The 16,645-nt window shown below is 38.4% G+C and overlaps 2 protein-coding genes across 4 annotated transcripts; one reads left to right on the top strand and one right to left on the bottom strand.

The window, feature by feature from the left end:
• The first annotated feature begins 2,713 nt into the window (after positions 1-2,713).
• LOC103706266 (G2/mitotic-specific cyclin S13-7-like) lies at positions 2,714-6,062 on the top strand. Of its 2 annotated transcripts, none has more exons than XM_039124730.1 (10): positions 2,714-3,045; positions 3,664-3,772; positions 3,859-3,894; positions 3,984-4,044; positions 4,151-4,366; positions 4,462-4,587; positions 4,703-4,951; positions 5,036-5,194; positions 5,295-5,480; positions 5,567-6,058. In XM_039124730.1, the coding sequence occupies exons 1-10, from the start codon at positions 3,003-3,005 to the stop codon at positions 5,648-5,650; spliced, it is 1,269 nt and encodes a 422-aa protein (XP_038980658.1). In that variant the 5' UTR covers positions 2,714-3,002; the 3' UTR covers positions 5,651-6,058. The 2 variants fall into 2 exon arrangements, with proteins under 2 accessions (XP_038980658.1, XP_008788544.2); XM_008790322.3 differs by having other exon boundaries at positions 2,718-3,045; positions 5,295-5,473; positions 5,567-6,062.
• Positions 6,063-6,945: 883 nt separating this feature from the next.
• Positions 6,946-14,398, bottom strand: LOC103706267 (UDP-glycosyltransferase 87A1-like). 2 transcript variants are annotated; one of them, XM_008790326.4, is made up of 2 exons: positions 13,735-14,398; positions 6,946-8,172 (listed from the first exon to the last, which is right to left on the bottom strand). In XM_008790326.4, the coding sequence occupies exons 1-2, from the start codon at positions 14,237-14,239 to the stop codon at positions 7,265-7,267; spliced, it is 1,413 nt and encodes a 470-aa protein (XP_008788548.2). In that variant the 5' UTR covers positions 14,240-14,398; the 3' UTR covers positions 6,946-7,264. The 2 variants fall into 2 exon arrangements, with proteins under 2 accessions (XP_008788548.2, XP_008788547.2); XM_008790325.4 differs by having other exon boundaries at positions 6,946-8,178; positions 13,735-14,392.
• Positions 14,399-16,645: the final 2,247 nt, after the last annotated feature.

The following is a 16,645-nucleotide window of genomic DNA, read 5'->3' as shown; positions in this document are numbered from 1 at the left end:
AGTTGGGCTCGCCTTTTTGATGGATGGAAGGTAGATTTAGATTTGATATAAATAGATTTTGATTATGAACAAGCAAATCATCTATATTTGGATTCATGTTACAATTTTAACCTATTTAACATATTTTGATTTGTTTAATACTTAGATTGAATCATTATCCAACTATTTACCTCGTATAAAATTTGTTTGAAATCTATTTAACTGATATATTTAACCCAGCTTGCTTAATCTATTTAAATTCAATTAATTCATTAAAAATCTATTTAATTAGTTTAACTTATTTAATCTAATTTGATCTATTTAATAAATGGATTATGTGGATCGGATCGGATTACTTGTTTAATAAATAGTTCGGATTCAGATTTAAAATTTTAACATGTTTAATAAATGGATCAGGTTTGGGTTGATAGATTCTTGACCCGATCTACTTCTGACCCGGCCCGATTGCCACTCTCAAGTGAAGATGACAAGATGAGGAAGAAGATAAGTAAAAAGTATTTTGTATTATATTTTACATTATATAATATATTATATTATATATATTATATAAATATTGGAGCCCGGGTTGTTTAAAGTGTGGGCTTAAATTTCAAGCCCAGGCCCGTCTAAAATGATCCGATCAAGAATGGGCCACCTGGTATTTGAGGAAGTCTAGAATAAGTTTGGCTCGCCGCTGGTACCGATCGCCACGCACAAATGATGATAGGGGCACGTGCGATAGGTCCCTATGTGTGTCACATGGTACATAGACCTATGTGGGGGTGGCGCGTACCGCACGTGGGAGATCCCCATCTGCGCCCAACGGCGAGGCAAAATGCTTTTATTTTTTTTTTGAACTTCCCTAATCTTGACGAAAAGTGGGATCTGAAATCGAGTCAAAAAAAAAAGTATGCAAATTAAATTTCTCACGTTTTGTCAACTCTTTCTAAGTAAATGTGTTCTTTGGATTGAAATTTTGTGAACATGATTTTAAATAAGATCAAATTTAGGTTGCAAGCTCGGCGATCCTTTTTCTAATTTGATTAATTTGATTCACCTTATGTCCAACTCGAACCAATACAAGTTGACCTGGCCTATGCCAAGCCACAGAGCCTAAATCATGTCAGGTTGCAAGATTTTCAGGTGGGGATGGTGTGGTCTTATTAGTTTCCAGACTGTGGTTGCTCCAGAAGCGTTTAGGTTGGGACTAGTTGTATTAGATTTGATAATTTTGTTAATATGGCTTCAATTGCTTCACCTCTAATCTGATATAAGATGCAAGATGCATCCCATTTGATAGTTTGTGTTGTTTATAAAAATACATAGAGAAACATTGGAAGAAAGGCCTGTGCATTTTTGACAATGGCGTATGAATAATTGTTGTTGTGCACAAGCTCTAGCTCAGGGATTTACAAATTATCAAAGGTATGGGAATGATATGGGATCCTAGCCTAATTACATGCGCACTTTAAGCATAAGAAAGAGCAATAGATATAATAATATTAAAACAAAAAATGGTAAATTAAATAATAAATATAATAGGCCTCTCTCGGCAATAATTTGATGTGATTTTTATATTCATGTAGCGTGTGTGTACATTGGTGCATGCATACACGTGCGAGATCAGTGTTTACAAGACTATGTGGCGAAAACTCAATAATAAAGTCCAAGACTTCCAAAATCTATTAGCATAGAGAATATAACCCTAATTTGAGAAAATGATTCATATAGCCGGTCTCAACTAGTTTGGGACTCAAACTTGGTTGAGTCAAGCCAGGGTGTATAAGAAGGGATAAATCCAAATTATAGAAATAATAAGTAACTTCATAGTGGGTGATATGCATGAAATATAATACTTGAATAATTCAAATAAAGTTTGTTAAAAGATTAATAGTACTCATCATTCATCAAAAGTTTGGAAAAAGCAAAAATGATTATATTTGGAAACAACTTTAATGAATGTTAACAATATGTCATTGTTGATGATATCTATGTGTATACATTTTTCAAAAATGATGCATTTATTTATGCAAAACAAGCACAATAAAGATATGATAACGAACAAATCTTTAAATCTTGAGAATAATTCGAAAAACAATTCAGGGAAAGAACATTTTGAGATGCATTTAGAAAATTGTCAGTAATTAGTGAAATTACTTGAGCACCCAACATGTTGTTTAAAGTATTCGTAAAGATTTCGCAAGTGATTATATATATAAAATCCATACTAAAAAGTACCTAAAATTTAGTGCTCATGGCAATGATAATTATACTAGCACACCTTTTTTTTTATTGTTTGTTGAGATCCCCTAGCAAAAATCTCATGTGATGGATGAAGGACTAGGTATTGTGGCTATTCAGCTACTCTTCCAGTTTTAATGGGTTAAAATTTGTTCATATTACAGATAGGCAAATATAGGAAAACATGTAGCTCCTTGTTTGAAGCGGTCCAATGTCCGAGTCCAGATAGGGCTTGGGTTGATCCAACCCATTTGCACCCAACCTGAGTGCACCCTAAACATCCGTTATTCCTCAGGGCCACATGCCCCGAGATCAAGTTCATCGAACGGCGTTAATTAATTCAAAATAGGAATCTTGCTTTAATAACCACACCCGCTCCCCAACGGCTACTTTTCTAGGAGCACTTCCTCCTCTGCCCCATCTGAGCCGTAGGATTTCGCAGATCGGACCGTTGAGACTTTAAAAAATTCGACCGTTGGGAGGCACCCTTCCTCCCAAAGGCAACCCTCCTCCCCTCCGGCCTTTTAATGTGAGGCCAACGAGCCGAGAGAAACAGAGAAGACAGAGGCAGATAGTGCAAGAAAGAGAGCAGAAGGGAAGGAAAGGAAGGGAAGAATAGAAAGGACTTGTCCTTATTCTTCTTCTCTCAGAGCTGAATCCAGGCGGTGGTGGTGAATCCGAGCGTAGAAGGGGAGGGGAAGCCGCGGACGGCTCGCCTCCATTCGTTCCTCTCGTCGGTGTTCTTGAGTCTCTTCGGGAAGAACCAGGAAGGAGAAGAATCCATGGCTACCAGGCATCACGCTGTGGTTTCCCAGCAGCAGAAAGGTAAATCTACGGGAGAACTGTAATCTATGGATCCTTTTTCGATGGGTTTCTTGAGATTGTTACAATAAAAGATCGTTTCTTTTCTTCTTGGCTCCTTTTTGGATCTTCCTCTCTTTGCTTTCTTTTCTTCGGTGGATTTTTGTTGGGTTTCTTTATTTTGTCTTGATGGTATCTATGTCGAGGTTTCTTCTGGTTTCCAGAAATTTTTGTCTCATAAAGGTTCGTTTTTTCTTTGTGGATTTTAAAAACTTCCGATCTTTGATCCTTTTAGTTTTCTGGGTAATAATGGTTAGCGTCCTCTTTTCCGTCGCTTTAATTTGGCAGGGGGAAATGTTGGTTCTTTGAGTCTATTAACCTTGGCTTCATCTGTGGAGCAGGCTCAGCAAGATCATGTCTTTTGATTTTATGATAGATTCCTAATTTTTCTTTAATATTGTGATATTTCTTTCCTTGCTTCGTTTTGGTTGTGATTTTTCTCCTTAATCTTCTTGTCTTCATGGATTCTTGTTCTACGTGCGGCCTTTGAAGGAAGAGGTTTCTTGAATTCTTGCGTATGATCTTCTTGTAGATATTAATTTGAGTGTCTTAAATCAATAACATATCTTCTAAAATCATCAGGCGCGATTATTCCTGCGGGCAAGCAGAAAGCTGCTGCCGGTGCAGATGCGAAGAACCGGCGAGCCCTTGGAGATATTGGTAATCTAGTCAATGTCCGAGTTGCTGAAGGGTTAGAACACCATACCTTATTTTCTCCCCCAGGATCCATATATTTGATGCTTTAAATAACTTTCTTTTATATTTTCTTCTGTTCAGGAAGCCGCTTCCCACAGTTAATCGGCCCATTACCAGGTGGGTTCATCTTCACCCCCATATCTTGCAGTTCTAATCCTCTTTCTTTCTCTTGTTCAACTCATCTCATATCCTTTGTTTTATTTCAGAAGTTTTGGTGCTCAACTCCTTGCAAACGCGCAAGCCGCCGCCGCCGCCGCCGCCGATAAGGTACATTGATCACCTCCATATTGTTTCCAATAATTTTTTTTGTCGTTATCAGTGGTAGGATGGATTAAATGAATGATTTCTGTATGCCTCATTAATGATGGTGCAGAAGCCTGTAGTTGTTCCTGCTGATGGAGCAGCAGTGGTTAAGGCTGCCGCAAAAGCAACTAAGAAGATTACTGTTAAGCCAAAGCCTGAGAAAAAAGCCATTGAGACCAACCCTGATGAGAAAACAAAGGAAGAATCTGAGACTAGTAGTTCCCGCAGCAGGTCTTCAAGGAAGAAGGTCAATACACTTACTAAAGTACTTACAGCTCGAAGCAAGGTATAATTTTTTTCCCACTAGACTATAACATTACCTGCTTTGATTTGTATGTGATGAGTTTACTTAAATGTTCCTCCACATTCCATCCATGTCAGGCTGCCTGTGGAGTCACTGACAAACCCAAAGATTTGGTTCCTGATATTGATGCATCGGATGCCGATGATCAGTTGGCTGTAGTGGATTATGTTGAAGATATCTACAAGTTCTATAAACTTGCTGAGGTACACTTTTCATATAAACTCTGCCAATTGTATCTATAATTTCTCATTATCCGTTAACCTCTGTACATAACTGCCAATGTTTGCTGAAACTGTTTGTTTTCAACTGTTGATGAAGAACTCTTTCCGGCCGCATGACTACATGGACTCACAAGTGGAGCTCAATGCGAAGATGAGAGCAATTCTGACCGACTGGCTGATCGAAGTGCATCACAAATTCGAGCTACAGCCTGAGACTCTATACCTGACTTTCTACATCATTGATCGCTACCTTTCAAAGGAAATAGTCATGAGGAGAGAACTCCAGCTTGTGGGAGTCTCTGCCATGCTAATTGCGTGCAAGTACGAGGAGATATGGGCTCCAGAGGTAGGCTATGTTTACAACTATCTGCACCTTTTTCTAATTTCTCCATCGATTGTTTAATCCAATAAGCTTGGGCATCTGGTGCAGGTCAATGATTTCATTTGCATATCAGATAGGGCCTATACCAGAGAGCAAATACTAGTCATGGAGAAAGGAATTCTGAACAAGCTGGAATGGAACTTAACCGTTCCCACGCCTTACGTATTTCTTGTGAGATTTTTGAAGGCTGCGTTATGCGACGAAGAGGTAATATTAATCGGAGGTTTTCTGGTGTTTTTCTATTGCTCATTCCCTTCAGCAGTCTCAATTGCAGTTCTTACTTTAGTTTCTTCTGATTAAATTGCAGATGGAGCACATGGTTTTCTTCTTTGCTGAGTTAGGTCTGATGCAGTACTCCATGATCATGTTCTGCCCATCAATGGTTGCTGCTTCTGCTGTTTATGCAGCTAGATGCACTCTTAAGAAAAGCCCACTTTGGACTGAAACACTCAGGCACTACACAGGGTTCTCTGAGCCACAGCTATTGTATGCAGTTATGCCTGATCACTAGTTACAAATATTTATGTGTAGAGGGAAGTAATCAATCCTACTGAAAAATATTGTTTTTGGATGCTGCAGGGACTGTGCACAAATTTTGGTGAACTCTCACTCAGAGGCACCAGAGAGCAAGCTGAAGGTTGTGTACAAGAAGTATTCAAGTGAGCAATTTGGAGCTGTGGCTTTGCAACCCCCAGCAACAAAACTGTTGGAAGAGTTGTTGGATGCTTCAAGGAAGAAGAGTTAAAATGCTTCAAGGAAAGTGATCTGGGAGAAGTGATGCTGGATTACCCACTGGTAATTAATATATATTTGTTTCTTTGTTTCCAGAGAGATGAATCAGTGAGGAAAAGAAGGTGCTGAATCATCCAAGTTGATGATACAGAGGGATTCCTTTTGTCTGTTTTTGGTCCCTACTCTTCACTCCAGAGTTTTATTACTTTGAAGGAAGCAAAACAGTTTACTGCATTCTTTTAATGTGCATATAGTTTGCTGCCCATTGGTTGTTGAGACGTCTGATTTTTATGAAGCAGCTTTTTGTCGAAGCATAATGATATATATATTTTTATCCAAGCCATTTTTATGTCATAAATCCTTTTCTCGTTGTGCGTAAAATTTTTATGCAGCGACGTCGGTAGTTAGATTTGATAGAAAGAACACCTTGGCACGTTGCCGCCAAAACCAAAGGATACCAGCATCTCTTGGTTCACATACATGAGAATCTATAACGATAATCTAGCTTTTTTCACCTGCATGTTCAAAGTGCAGGACCCAAGACGTAAGCAAAATAAGTAACGTTACATGTATCACTGCTATACTTTTATATCTGGCTACTGTGCTATGTGAATCAAGCCATTCAGTTGTAAGAAAAAAAAAATAATCAAGACAACCAGTTTCTGTTTACTTAAGATGCAAGCTAGCAAGTGAAGTTCCATTCAGTAGTCCTCTGAAAGTCCAAAGTAGAACAAGATTTTTTCGTTCCAAAAACTACCCAAGTTAAGATACTTAGGGATGTACATGAGACTTGAAACCTGAAATCTCAAGTTAAGATACTTAGGGTTTTGGCGATCTTTTCTATCTAATGAATATGAGGAGTCCATTTGGAAATCGTCCGCCATGCATCCACCTCTGAGTATATGATTTAACAGAAATCACACAAGAATAGATTGATAGAAACATCTGATTCTTCCCCCAATTAACAAAGAGATCTTGGCGAAATTGCCACATATGAAATTGAATATAATTTTGCAAAAAAAATACCCTACTTATTTCTCGAGAAGAGACGGAAAACATGCTCAATATATCCTTGTTTGAAGAAAACCTCCCCTTCAATTGGTCTTTTTTCACAAAAAGCAGACACGAGATAATAAGTCAAGTCTTTCCCTAAGATTTCAAATAGCTGTCCCGAATTCAAGTTGATTATGTTTGAGATGGCTCCATGTGCTCTGATTCTTCATTTGTATTCATACATATACTACAACATGTATTTTTATTTTTGAGAAAACAAACTCTCCTCTTTTTAGAGGGGTCCCATTCATACATAGACTACATTTTTGAGAAGACAAAGTCTCCTATTTTTAGAGGGGCCCTATTCATACATGGACTACAAGAAGTTAAGATACTTAGGGATGTACTACTACACGAGACTTGAAACCCGAAATCTCTTCTTTTCCGAGGGGCCCTATTCATACATAGACTTGTAACATATTATTTTTATTTTTGAGAAGACAAACTCTCCTCTTTTTAGAGGGGCCCGATTCATACATAGACTACAACATGTTATTTTTCTTTTTGATAAGACAAACTACAAGTTATACTGGCATCTAACAGATCTCTGACAAAAGAATTGAAATTAGTCCATGATGATCCACCGTCTTGAATTGCTCTATGAGAAGCCTCTCTCAGTTCTGCAGCTCTTCTCCTCATCTCCCTGTTTTCAACTGTATCTTCCATAAACCTCTTAATAGTTTTAGCAATCTCCTCTCTCCCAACTACTTCGTCTTTCCTCACCATTTCCTTCAGACTCAGACCTACCTTCCATTCATCCACTATAAGCCTGCTATTAGGTGGTTGATCCCAACTAATAGGAAATGTAAGCATTGGCACCCCCGTGAACATACCTTCAAGAGTTGAATTCCAGCCACAGTGAGTCAAGAAGCCCCCAACCGAAGGATGACACAACACCTTCAGTTGGTCACACCAAGGCACCACTAAGCCCATCACACCACTCATTTCCTGCACTTGAGAAGAGTCCCCACGAGCAACCCACAAGAACCTGGTCTCACTAGAACGCAAGCCCATTGCAATCTCATCCATCTGAGAGCTTGATACTGAGAGGAAGCTGCCCAGTGAGACATATAGTACGGAGCTCTTTGGTTGGGAGTCTAACCAGTCGAAGTAGTCCTTGCCACTGCCATTAAGCAGTATGCGCTCCTTTGGTTTCTCTTCAAGGGTCATATAAGGAATGGAAGGGCCGACTGGGTACACAGGACAAGAGAGCTCTGCTCGTAATGCATCTATAACACAAGCCTCAATCTCATAGAACGAAGTGAAGAGAACACATTGTGCTTTCCTTACCCAAGAGAAGGCTTCCAATGCTTGTCTCAGTGTCAGCACGGAACGGACAGTTCTGAAATCAGCCAACCTCACCGAAGCAAGACAAGGAAAAAACTGCTCCAAAGGCTCATCTGCATCTATTGCAAATACAAAAAGCATTTTCAAGACCCAAGCATTCTCTTTAACTCAACTGGATACTAGATAAGTGAATTCAATGAAGTGCAAATTAGTTATGGCTGGACTAACTGACAACTATACTGAGGTTGCCAGAGCAAATAAGGCTTCACTTCTCCCAGATTCAAATAGAGCCTAAATTGCTAATAAGGCTTCAGTCTGCTGGTTGGTACCTCTTACCCAGTGTTGCACCGGGAAGAGATTCCAACTTCAACTTGGAATGTGGCTCTCCCACTGATGCTATCCTTAATTGAAAAAAAAGCCTAAATGTCATTGAATCAACTATGATTTAGTTTCTTTCAAAGAAGAAAGTTTAATCCAGACAAAGGATAAAGCACCTAACCTATTGATATGGTGCAGCACTAGAAAGCTTATGCCAGATAAAAATCTTCAGCAGATTGGCCACTCTTCAACAAACAATGCAAATCTTAAGGCATGCTCAAAATTCATTCAGTACTGAAATACTAAGAAGCTATATCATGGTTCCTTGACTAGCGAAGATGAATCTTAAACATCATCTACGTGATCTTGTTTTGGACTACGGCATGTTTCATCAAAATTTAGGAATGTTATCTAACATGCGCTAAACATGACACCAACCATATAGGCTGGTTCCAATTTCTTAGGCAACTTTGGATGAGAGATTTGGCACAAAACTCAGAAAATCTATTGGTAGGTAGTGGAACTACCTTAGTAGTTGCACAGCATAAGCACAAAAGGGGAGAAACTTTGTTTTTCTCCAAAACAAAGGAGTCATATGCACTCAACTCATATTGTTAATGATTCTTTGATCTAGATGCCATGCATTCTACATTGTTTGCCAATGAGTTCTGCAATGAAAAATCTTTGGAGGGCCATGAAGAATCACATGCAGCATTGTCCTTGACAAGGGATCAATCAAGTAAGATTAGATAGTAACTTGATAAAAAAATTTTGAAGAAGAAAAAGAGTAGGTGGAACAAATGCATATCACCACCTTCTTTTATGAGTGCAGGCAGCAGATTAGACCTAGGTCTCTAGCATCCACACAAAGACAGATATTTCTTTACGGATATTTGCTTGCTGGTATTGGGTAAATAATGTTCTACCTGACAGTTTTTTTGATATAACTCTACTTGACATAATTGAAGAGAAGATAATCATAAATCTGTAGGCACATTAGAAAGTATGTACCAAACAAAATCCTTAAAAGGGCAAAGAGAAGATGATGGAGCTAAGTGAGAAAATTTATTAGTCGAACATTGTAATTTGGGAGCATTAATAAGAATGAGGTTATAGAAGCAGAAAAGATATCAAGGAAAATGCTTTGGAATATTATGCAAAAAAAGGTTCCTTGCACCCATTAGGTCCAGCTTGGCAACTTCATAAACAAGCACTTCAAATCAATTCCTGCAAGTCAGCATCATACCATGTGGCAGGATAGCTTTTTGTGTGCAGGAACCCCCATAGCATTACTCAGATATCAAAATCAGCTACTATACTAAGCCTTTTGATACCGTCAAAGAAGCTGAAACTATGCTTACACCCCCCCCCCCCCAAAAAAAAAACCCTCCTCAAAAAACAAACAAAAAAAAAGCCAAAAAAGGAAAAAATTTCTTCTTGTTAGCTAGTGAGCTAGTAAACATACTTCAATATTAGAATGTAACTTAGCACCAAACATGAAGATAGCTGAAGTTAAGGTTTCAATAACACCAGCATTTCACTCAACAGGGAAGCCAGAGATAACACTAAACTGATCACCAGGGGTCCAAGCGGGTCATATCAGGTCACGTCATCCAGGTTTCGCTAAGTTATGCAGACCTAGTAGGGTGGGTCTTATTCCATACTCAATCCTTCGAAGGTTGTCGGGTTTGAGTTCAGGAAATAAAAATACAATAAGATGCATCAATTCTTGAAGTCGACTTTGAGTTTGGGTAATAAAAATATCATAAGACCTGTTGATTTGGGTTTAGGATGATCAATGTGCATTGGGTTTAGGTAGGTTGAGTCAGAGTTTCCACTAGCAACCAAGAAATATATCTTGAACAATTAATAAACCTAAAATTATTCATGCTTTAAGAAGCTTATAGATGAAACATCAAATTATATGCTCCAAAAGTTAAATCATGAATAGAAAGCACTTGACACATAACCGTGTAACAATGTTTTATTGGAAGTTGAAAAGTTACACTTAATTTAAAATCAAGTACAAACACCAAATTAGACGAGATTATTTCAAAGAGCTCATAATGTTTGAAGAGTCCTCTTTGATAAAGAACATACATGTACTTTGTTTCATATATTTTCAAAATTTTACTATATATTAATCAAATTTCAATTAGTTTTATACTCCTAAATTATATGTTAACTTTTCATGCATTGTTTTAAAAAAAAATGATTTATGATTATTTTATATCCATGCTATAATTAAAAGGTGGTGTAAAATGACCTAAATATTAGTAATTAAACTAAAAATATATAAATAAAACTGTATGTGTATATGTATATATTTATGTATTAAGATTTATAAATGTGAGATTTTAGACATTAGTAGGCAGATAAGTAGCAGCGCAAATATATACATGCGTGTATGCATGCTTATATATTTTAGATTCCATCTGTCAAATTTCGTGACAATAATAATCTTAGTTCCTCTCTTCATGAATATTTGTATAAAAACACGATATATAATCCAAGTGTGCCTCTTTTTGTTTCTGCACCTCTACCTTTTTTATTAGACATTCCAAACCGATTGCTCTATATTTTAAAAAGAATTCTCTACCTATTCCTCACCCTTTTGACTCTTTTTTTAATATTTTAAAAACAAAAATATTGATACATTTTCTAATATTTCATGTTTTATCTCCTTATCCCCAAATTTCTTAAATTCTTTTTCTTAATAATCTGTAACATGAATAGCACATGTCTAGTTGCTAGTGATTTATACATATACATATACTATATACATGCATATATATATAATACATAGATATATACATATGTATATATGTATGTATTTATATATATATACATGTATGTATATATGGGTATGGTTATAATACACTTAGGGTCTAAAGAAAAGACTTTATACCTGCCACCGAATTCAATATTAGTAGTCAAAAAATAAAAACTTAAGGCTGTTGGATGTGATGTAGAAGGACTAAAATATCTATATACAAAATATCATATGAATTAAAGACACCTAGCCAATGCATCAGATCACCGATAAAAATAGTTATAATGGAACATATATTGTTTTGATTTTGGGATGACTTAAGGGGTCGAGAAAATATATGATTTTTGTTTATATAAATTTTAGGCCTTCTAGATCACATCCAGTGGCCTATATTTTCATTTCTTGACCATCAACATTGAATTTTGTGGTGGGGTAGAGTTCAGTATAAACACCCTATGTCTATTATAACCACATCCACATGAATTTCTCCAAGGGTGGACCCACGATTTTTTCCTTTGTTTTTTTTTTTTTTTTTTTTTTTTTGGGGGGGGGGGGGGGGGGGGTGCAAAGGATGTACTTTAGGTCTGTCGTGCAAACCAGTCGACTAGAATGGGTGTATGATGATCTTTGAGATTTATACTCAAATCATCATCTTTGCATGAGATGACTAATAATCTAATTTGCGTTATCTGTATAATGTAAATCTCATAGTTCATGTTGCATTATTTCTTTTACATAGCAAATCTAGACAGCATTATACAACAGAATGCATAAATAAAATAGTATAAGTTGACCAATCAAATTTAATTTTTTTTATAAATTATTGAAATAATTATTATACATTATATATTCTCTAGTGGGAATGCATTAAGCTAACTACATCAAGTCCTAAATTGTCCTACTATTTAAGGGTATATAAAAATTACAAATAATTTTAATGGAACATGAAGAAGCAAATAAAAAATAATTCATCTTTTTATCATTTAAACCTAAGCGGATGTCAATAATAAGTGTATTTGTAACCAGTGAGCAATACTATATTTTTATAAAAATGTTCAATAAAATGTGTAGATTGGGATCTTTGATGATTTAGAAGGGGGGAACATTTTTTTGGAGCCTAAATGTACCCATTAACTGTCCTCCTCTACATCGAGAAATTCCTCTCTTCTATCCTCCCTGCTTAAGCCAATTATCTTGATATATCCTAAGGTAATCATCGTTTTTTACATAAAAATAGGTAACCCAATATAAAATCTTAATAGATGTTATCCAATTTATAATTGCAGTAATGTTAAGTCAGTGTTTGGTGAGTAGGCAGCTACTGATGGTATTATGGACTCGATAGTTATTTTGAATAAATCTTGTACATCTCCTATTTCTCAGCAAAAGGAGGTTGGTGTTTTGGATAATAATGCAGGTTCTTCTATCTGAAAGAGAGCCAGATTTACTGCAGATGGTACTGATAACTCTCATATGTTGGACAGAGCTAGTAAGAGAAAGAAGGACATTATGTAGGTAATGAAATGACTAAGAAGTCAGAGAAAGATTCAGCAGATGCTCCTCTTGGTTCTATGATGATCACAGTTTTGGATAGGTTAACCAGTGAGGAACTTATAACCATGGCTGCTAAATGTAAATTGTTGTCTATTGGTCCAAAGTTCTGCTGGAATAAATGAAATCAAAGAAGTAGAAAGGGTAAAGCAGATGGTTGAGTTGGAGTTGTTGTTAAAGAAAAATGAGAAGGAAGAGGAGGACAATAGCTCCTCTTATCTTCTAATTTCATTTTTCTGTTTACTTTGATTTTTCTTTCAGAACTGAAGCTTTTTATATTGGAATGTTAGGGGTATCTGTGACCTTTCTAAGAGAAGCTTGTTAAAGAATGGCACCGAAGCAAATGGCTGCATTTTGGCTTCTTTTCAGGAAACATCTATGTCATTTCTCAGATCTTTTGCTGGTTCTAGACTGAATTGTTGGTTTTATTAATTGGTTGGTCAAATCAGTGGGTTAGTGGTGTGGAAAAAGTGCAAGGCCAGCATTCTATGTTAGTTATGTTTACTTTTATTAATTCTAAGGTTAATGGTTATTGTCTCATATATATGGTACTTAGGATTTAAATGAGAAATTGGTGCTCAGAAGACATAAGAAATACTAGAGCTTCTTTTGGTGTTCCATGGATAGTGTGTGGGGATTTTAATATGACAAGGTGTGGTTGTGATAGAAGTGGTGATCCAGGTTGACCTAGAGATATGGAATTATTCAATATGTTTGTTCAAGAGGTACAGCTTACTGATTTACGTTTATGTAAAAGAAACTTAAGAGTAATAGAAGTAAATTATTGACCATGGGATCAATTGGCTTTACGTAATCCTATTATGCAAAAAAGGTTCCCATTATTGACAAGGTTCCTATTATGCTAAGCTTGACAAGGTTCTTATTTCTGCTGAATGGGATCAATTGGCTTTACGGAATCCTATTATGCCAAAAAGGTTCCAATTATTGACAAGGTTCTTATTTCTGCTGACTGGGATCAATTGGCTTTACGTAATCCTATTATGCAAAAAGTGGAATTGCTGACGGGACTCACCGCTTTCGTCCACCAGCAGCGGCCGGTCTCCGGCGACAGGAAGGCGGTCGAAGTGGTAGAGGACGGAGAAGAACGACGCTGACATGGTGAAGAGCGAGATCACCGGAATATTCCTCCGGTTCCCCAACGCCACCGCCCATGGGAGGTAGGTGTCGGCCACGATGGCCGTCACCGGCGGCTCGAGCCGGTCGAGGAGCTGCTCGACGGGGTCCTCCATCTTGGTATAGACGGCCTCGAGGAAGCCGTTGAAGTCGGCGGCGCGGCCCTTCTCGGAAGGGATGACGTTGGGGATGGTGCGGAGCCGGACGCCCGGCGGCGGCGCGGGGGAGGATTGGAGGAGGCCGAGCCACTCCTCCGTGACGACGAAGGTGACGGCGACGCCGCGGGCGGCGAGGGGGCGGCAGAGGGCCATCATGGGGTTGATGTGGCCGCGCCCCGGGTACGGCATCGCCACCACGTGGCAGCATGTTGATGCTCCGCTTGCGTCCAGATTCGGGGGAGACATGATCGGACGGTCGAGGTTAGCTGCACTTACGTCCAGATTCTCTCTTCTGGTCGCTCGCACTTGCTCCCGAGCGGGGAGGGGATGGAGAGGGTTTTCGATGCGATGAGGGGGTGAGAAAATTGGCGACGGAATAGATCTTGTCACCCCAGGTGAGTGAGATGACCGAGGTTTTATTTAAGGACTTTTTGTTACAGTGGAGTCGTCAGAGGGATGGGAAAGTAATTTCCCGTTTATTTAATCAGCAAGCCATGACCACGAGGCGCGGGGGTTGTTGGGCAGCTCGAAGATGGAAAATTAGCGGACGGCTTTCTACTTTCGGCGCGATAATTGGCCGGCACCGAATTCTATAGGCCATCAAATACTGTTTTATCCCTTCTCTATCCCTTCATCAAGACTTATTGCTCCTCTTTTTATGCAAACAGTCGCTTAGTCAAACAATTGCTCGCATGTTCTACTAAATAAGACTACGGAGCAGGGCATCACATCAAATACCGAGGCTTGGACAATATTTCTTGGGATGAGGGGGGGTGAGACGAATCTCTCATAGACTACAGCAATCCACCTGCAACCGGGCATCTTGACCACCAGCTTGTCTCTCATTATTAGGCGACATTTTGCTGTGTACATATATTGGCGTATGTCACCATGTGTTAAGAAAGGAGCCAAAGTCCTCTCATCACGGGCTCACGGCAGGACGATAACACACAAGAAAATTCTCAATACAGTCTTTCCTTCTCTTTCTCTTTATGCTTCCTTTGTGAGAGGAGATTGATACCTTAGAAACTAATAACACTTGGACCTTGACAGAGTTACGACCTGGTGAAACCTTTGTCGACAATATGTGGGTCTACAAGTTTAAATTCAACTCTGATAGCACTATGGAGCAACGGAATGCACGCTTAGTTGCCAAGAGCTATAGTCAGAGGCCGGGGCTTGATTATCTTGAAACGTTTGTTTCCGTTGCCAAAATGGTCACCATCCGCACAATTCTCGCCCTTGCAGCTACTTGCGGATGGCATCTTCACCAGTTAGATGTCAACAATGCCTTCTTGCGTAGCAATCTTGACGAGGATGTCTATATGAAGCTTCCTCCTGGTTTCGGACGAAAGGAGAGACTAAAGTTTGCAAACTCAACAAATCTCTATACAGTCTTAAGCATGTATCTCGACAGTGGTATGCAAAACTTTCATCAACCCTCATTAATGCTGGATATACACAATCCAAAGTAGACTGCTCACTATTCGTTCGGTCCCATGAAGATACTTTTACAGCTATTTTGGTATATGTGGATGACATCATTTTAGTAGAAAACAATCTTGAGCAGATTAATGAACTCAAGAAATACTTGAAGGAATGTTTCAAACTCAAGGACCTTGGCACCTTGAAGTACTTTTTGGGGTTAGAAGTGGCTCGTACAACAAAGGGTATTTTCCTTTCACAAAGGAAGTATGCATTGGAAATACTCGAAGATATAGAATTTCTTGGTGCTAAATGAGTGGCATGTCCTATGGAACCAAATCTGGCACTTAGTGAGAATGATGGAGAACTTATTCTCGATCCATCTTTATATCGCCGACTGGTTGGAAGATTAACTTACTTAACCATTACCAGGCTGGACTCATATGCAGTACATGTACTCAGTTAGTTCATGGACAAGCCACGAACATCCCCCTTGGATGCAGCACATAGAGTTTTGCGATATATCAAGTAGACACCAGGACAAGGAATTTTCCTCTCTGCTGATAGTGGTACTCAATTATATGCATTCTACGATGCAGATTGGGCGCGTTGTAGAGACACTCGACGATCAGTGACTGGATATTGCATCTTACTTGGGAAGTCGCCTATATCCTGGAAGACGAACAAACAAACAACAATGTCACGTTCTTCGGCAGAAGCAGAGTATAAATCTATGGCTTCCACTTGTCGGGAGATCACTTGGTTGAAATATCTATTGACAGACCTTAATGTACCTCATCTGCAGCCAGTTAAGATGTACTGTGACAACAGAGCAGCAATCTGTTGGAAATTATATCCTAAGAGTCAATCGTCAGTATGTTGATGATTGAATTTTGTAAATAAATTGACAAATTAATAAAGTGTTATTTGGCATTATTCATCATTTCATTGTACATCTTCAAATGAACTATTATATGATGAAGTCCTTAGGACTTATTTTATGATAAAGGAGGATTTATTTTCAAGTCCTTAAAACTGTTCGCGATCAAATGATATGCTGTTACTAGGACGATAGCATTATCGAGATTAGGCCGCTGTGTGACATATACGTTGGTTGTCCTCTTAACCAAGGAGTGTGGAGACACTGATATGTCACACAGGTGAAGTGTAGGAGTACATTTCACTGAACGTGACCAATTTCGGAATGCTCTAGTGTCGAGAGATGTT

Source organism: Phoenix dactylifera, chromosome 3 (assembly GCF_009389715.1).
Source record: "Phoenix dactylifera cultivar Barhee BC4 chromosome 3, palm_55x_up_171113_PBpolish2nd_filt_p, whole genome shotgun sequence".
NCBI classification, from domain to species: Eukaryota; Viridiplantae; Streptophyta; class Magnoliopsida; order Arecales; family Arecaceae; genus Phoenix; species Phoenix dactylifera.
This window is presented reverse-complemented; position numbering and strand designations above follow the sequence as displayed.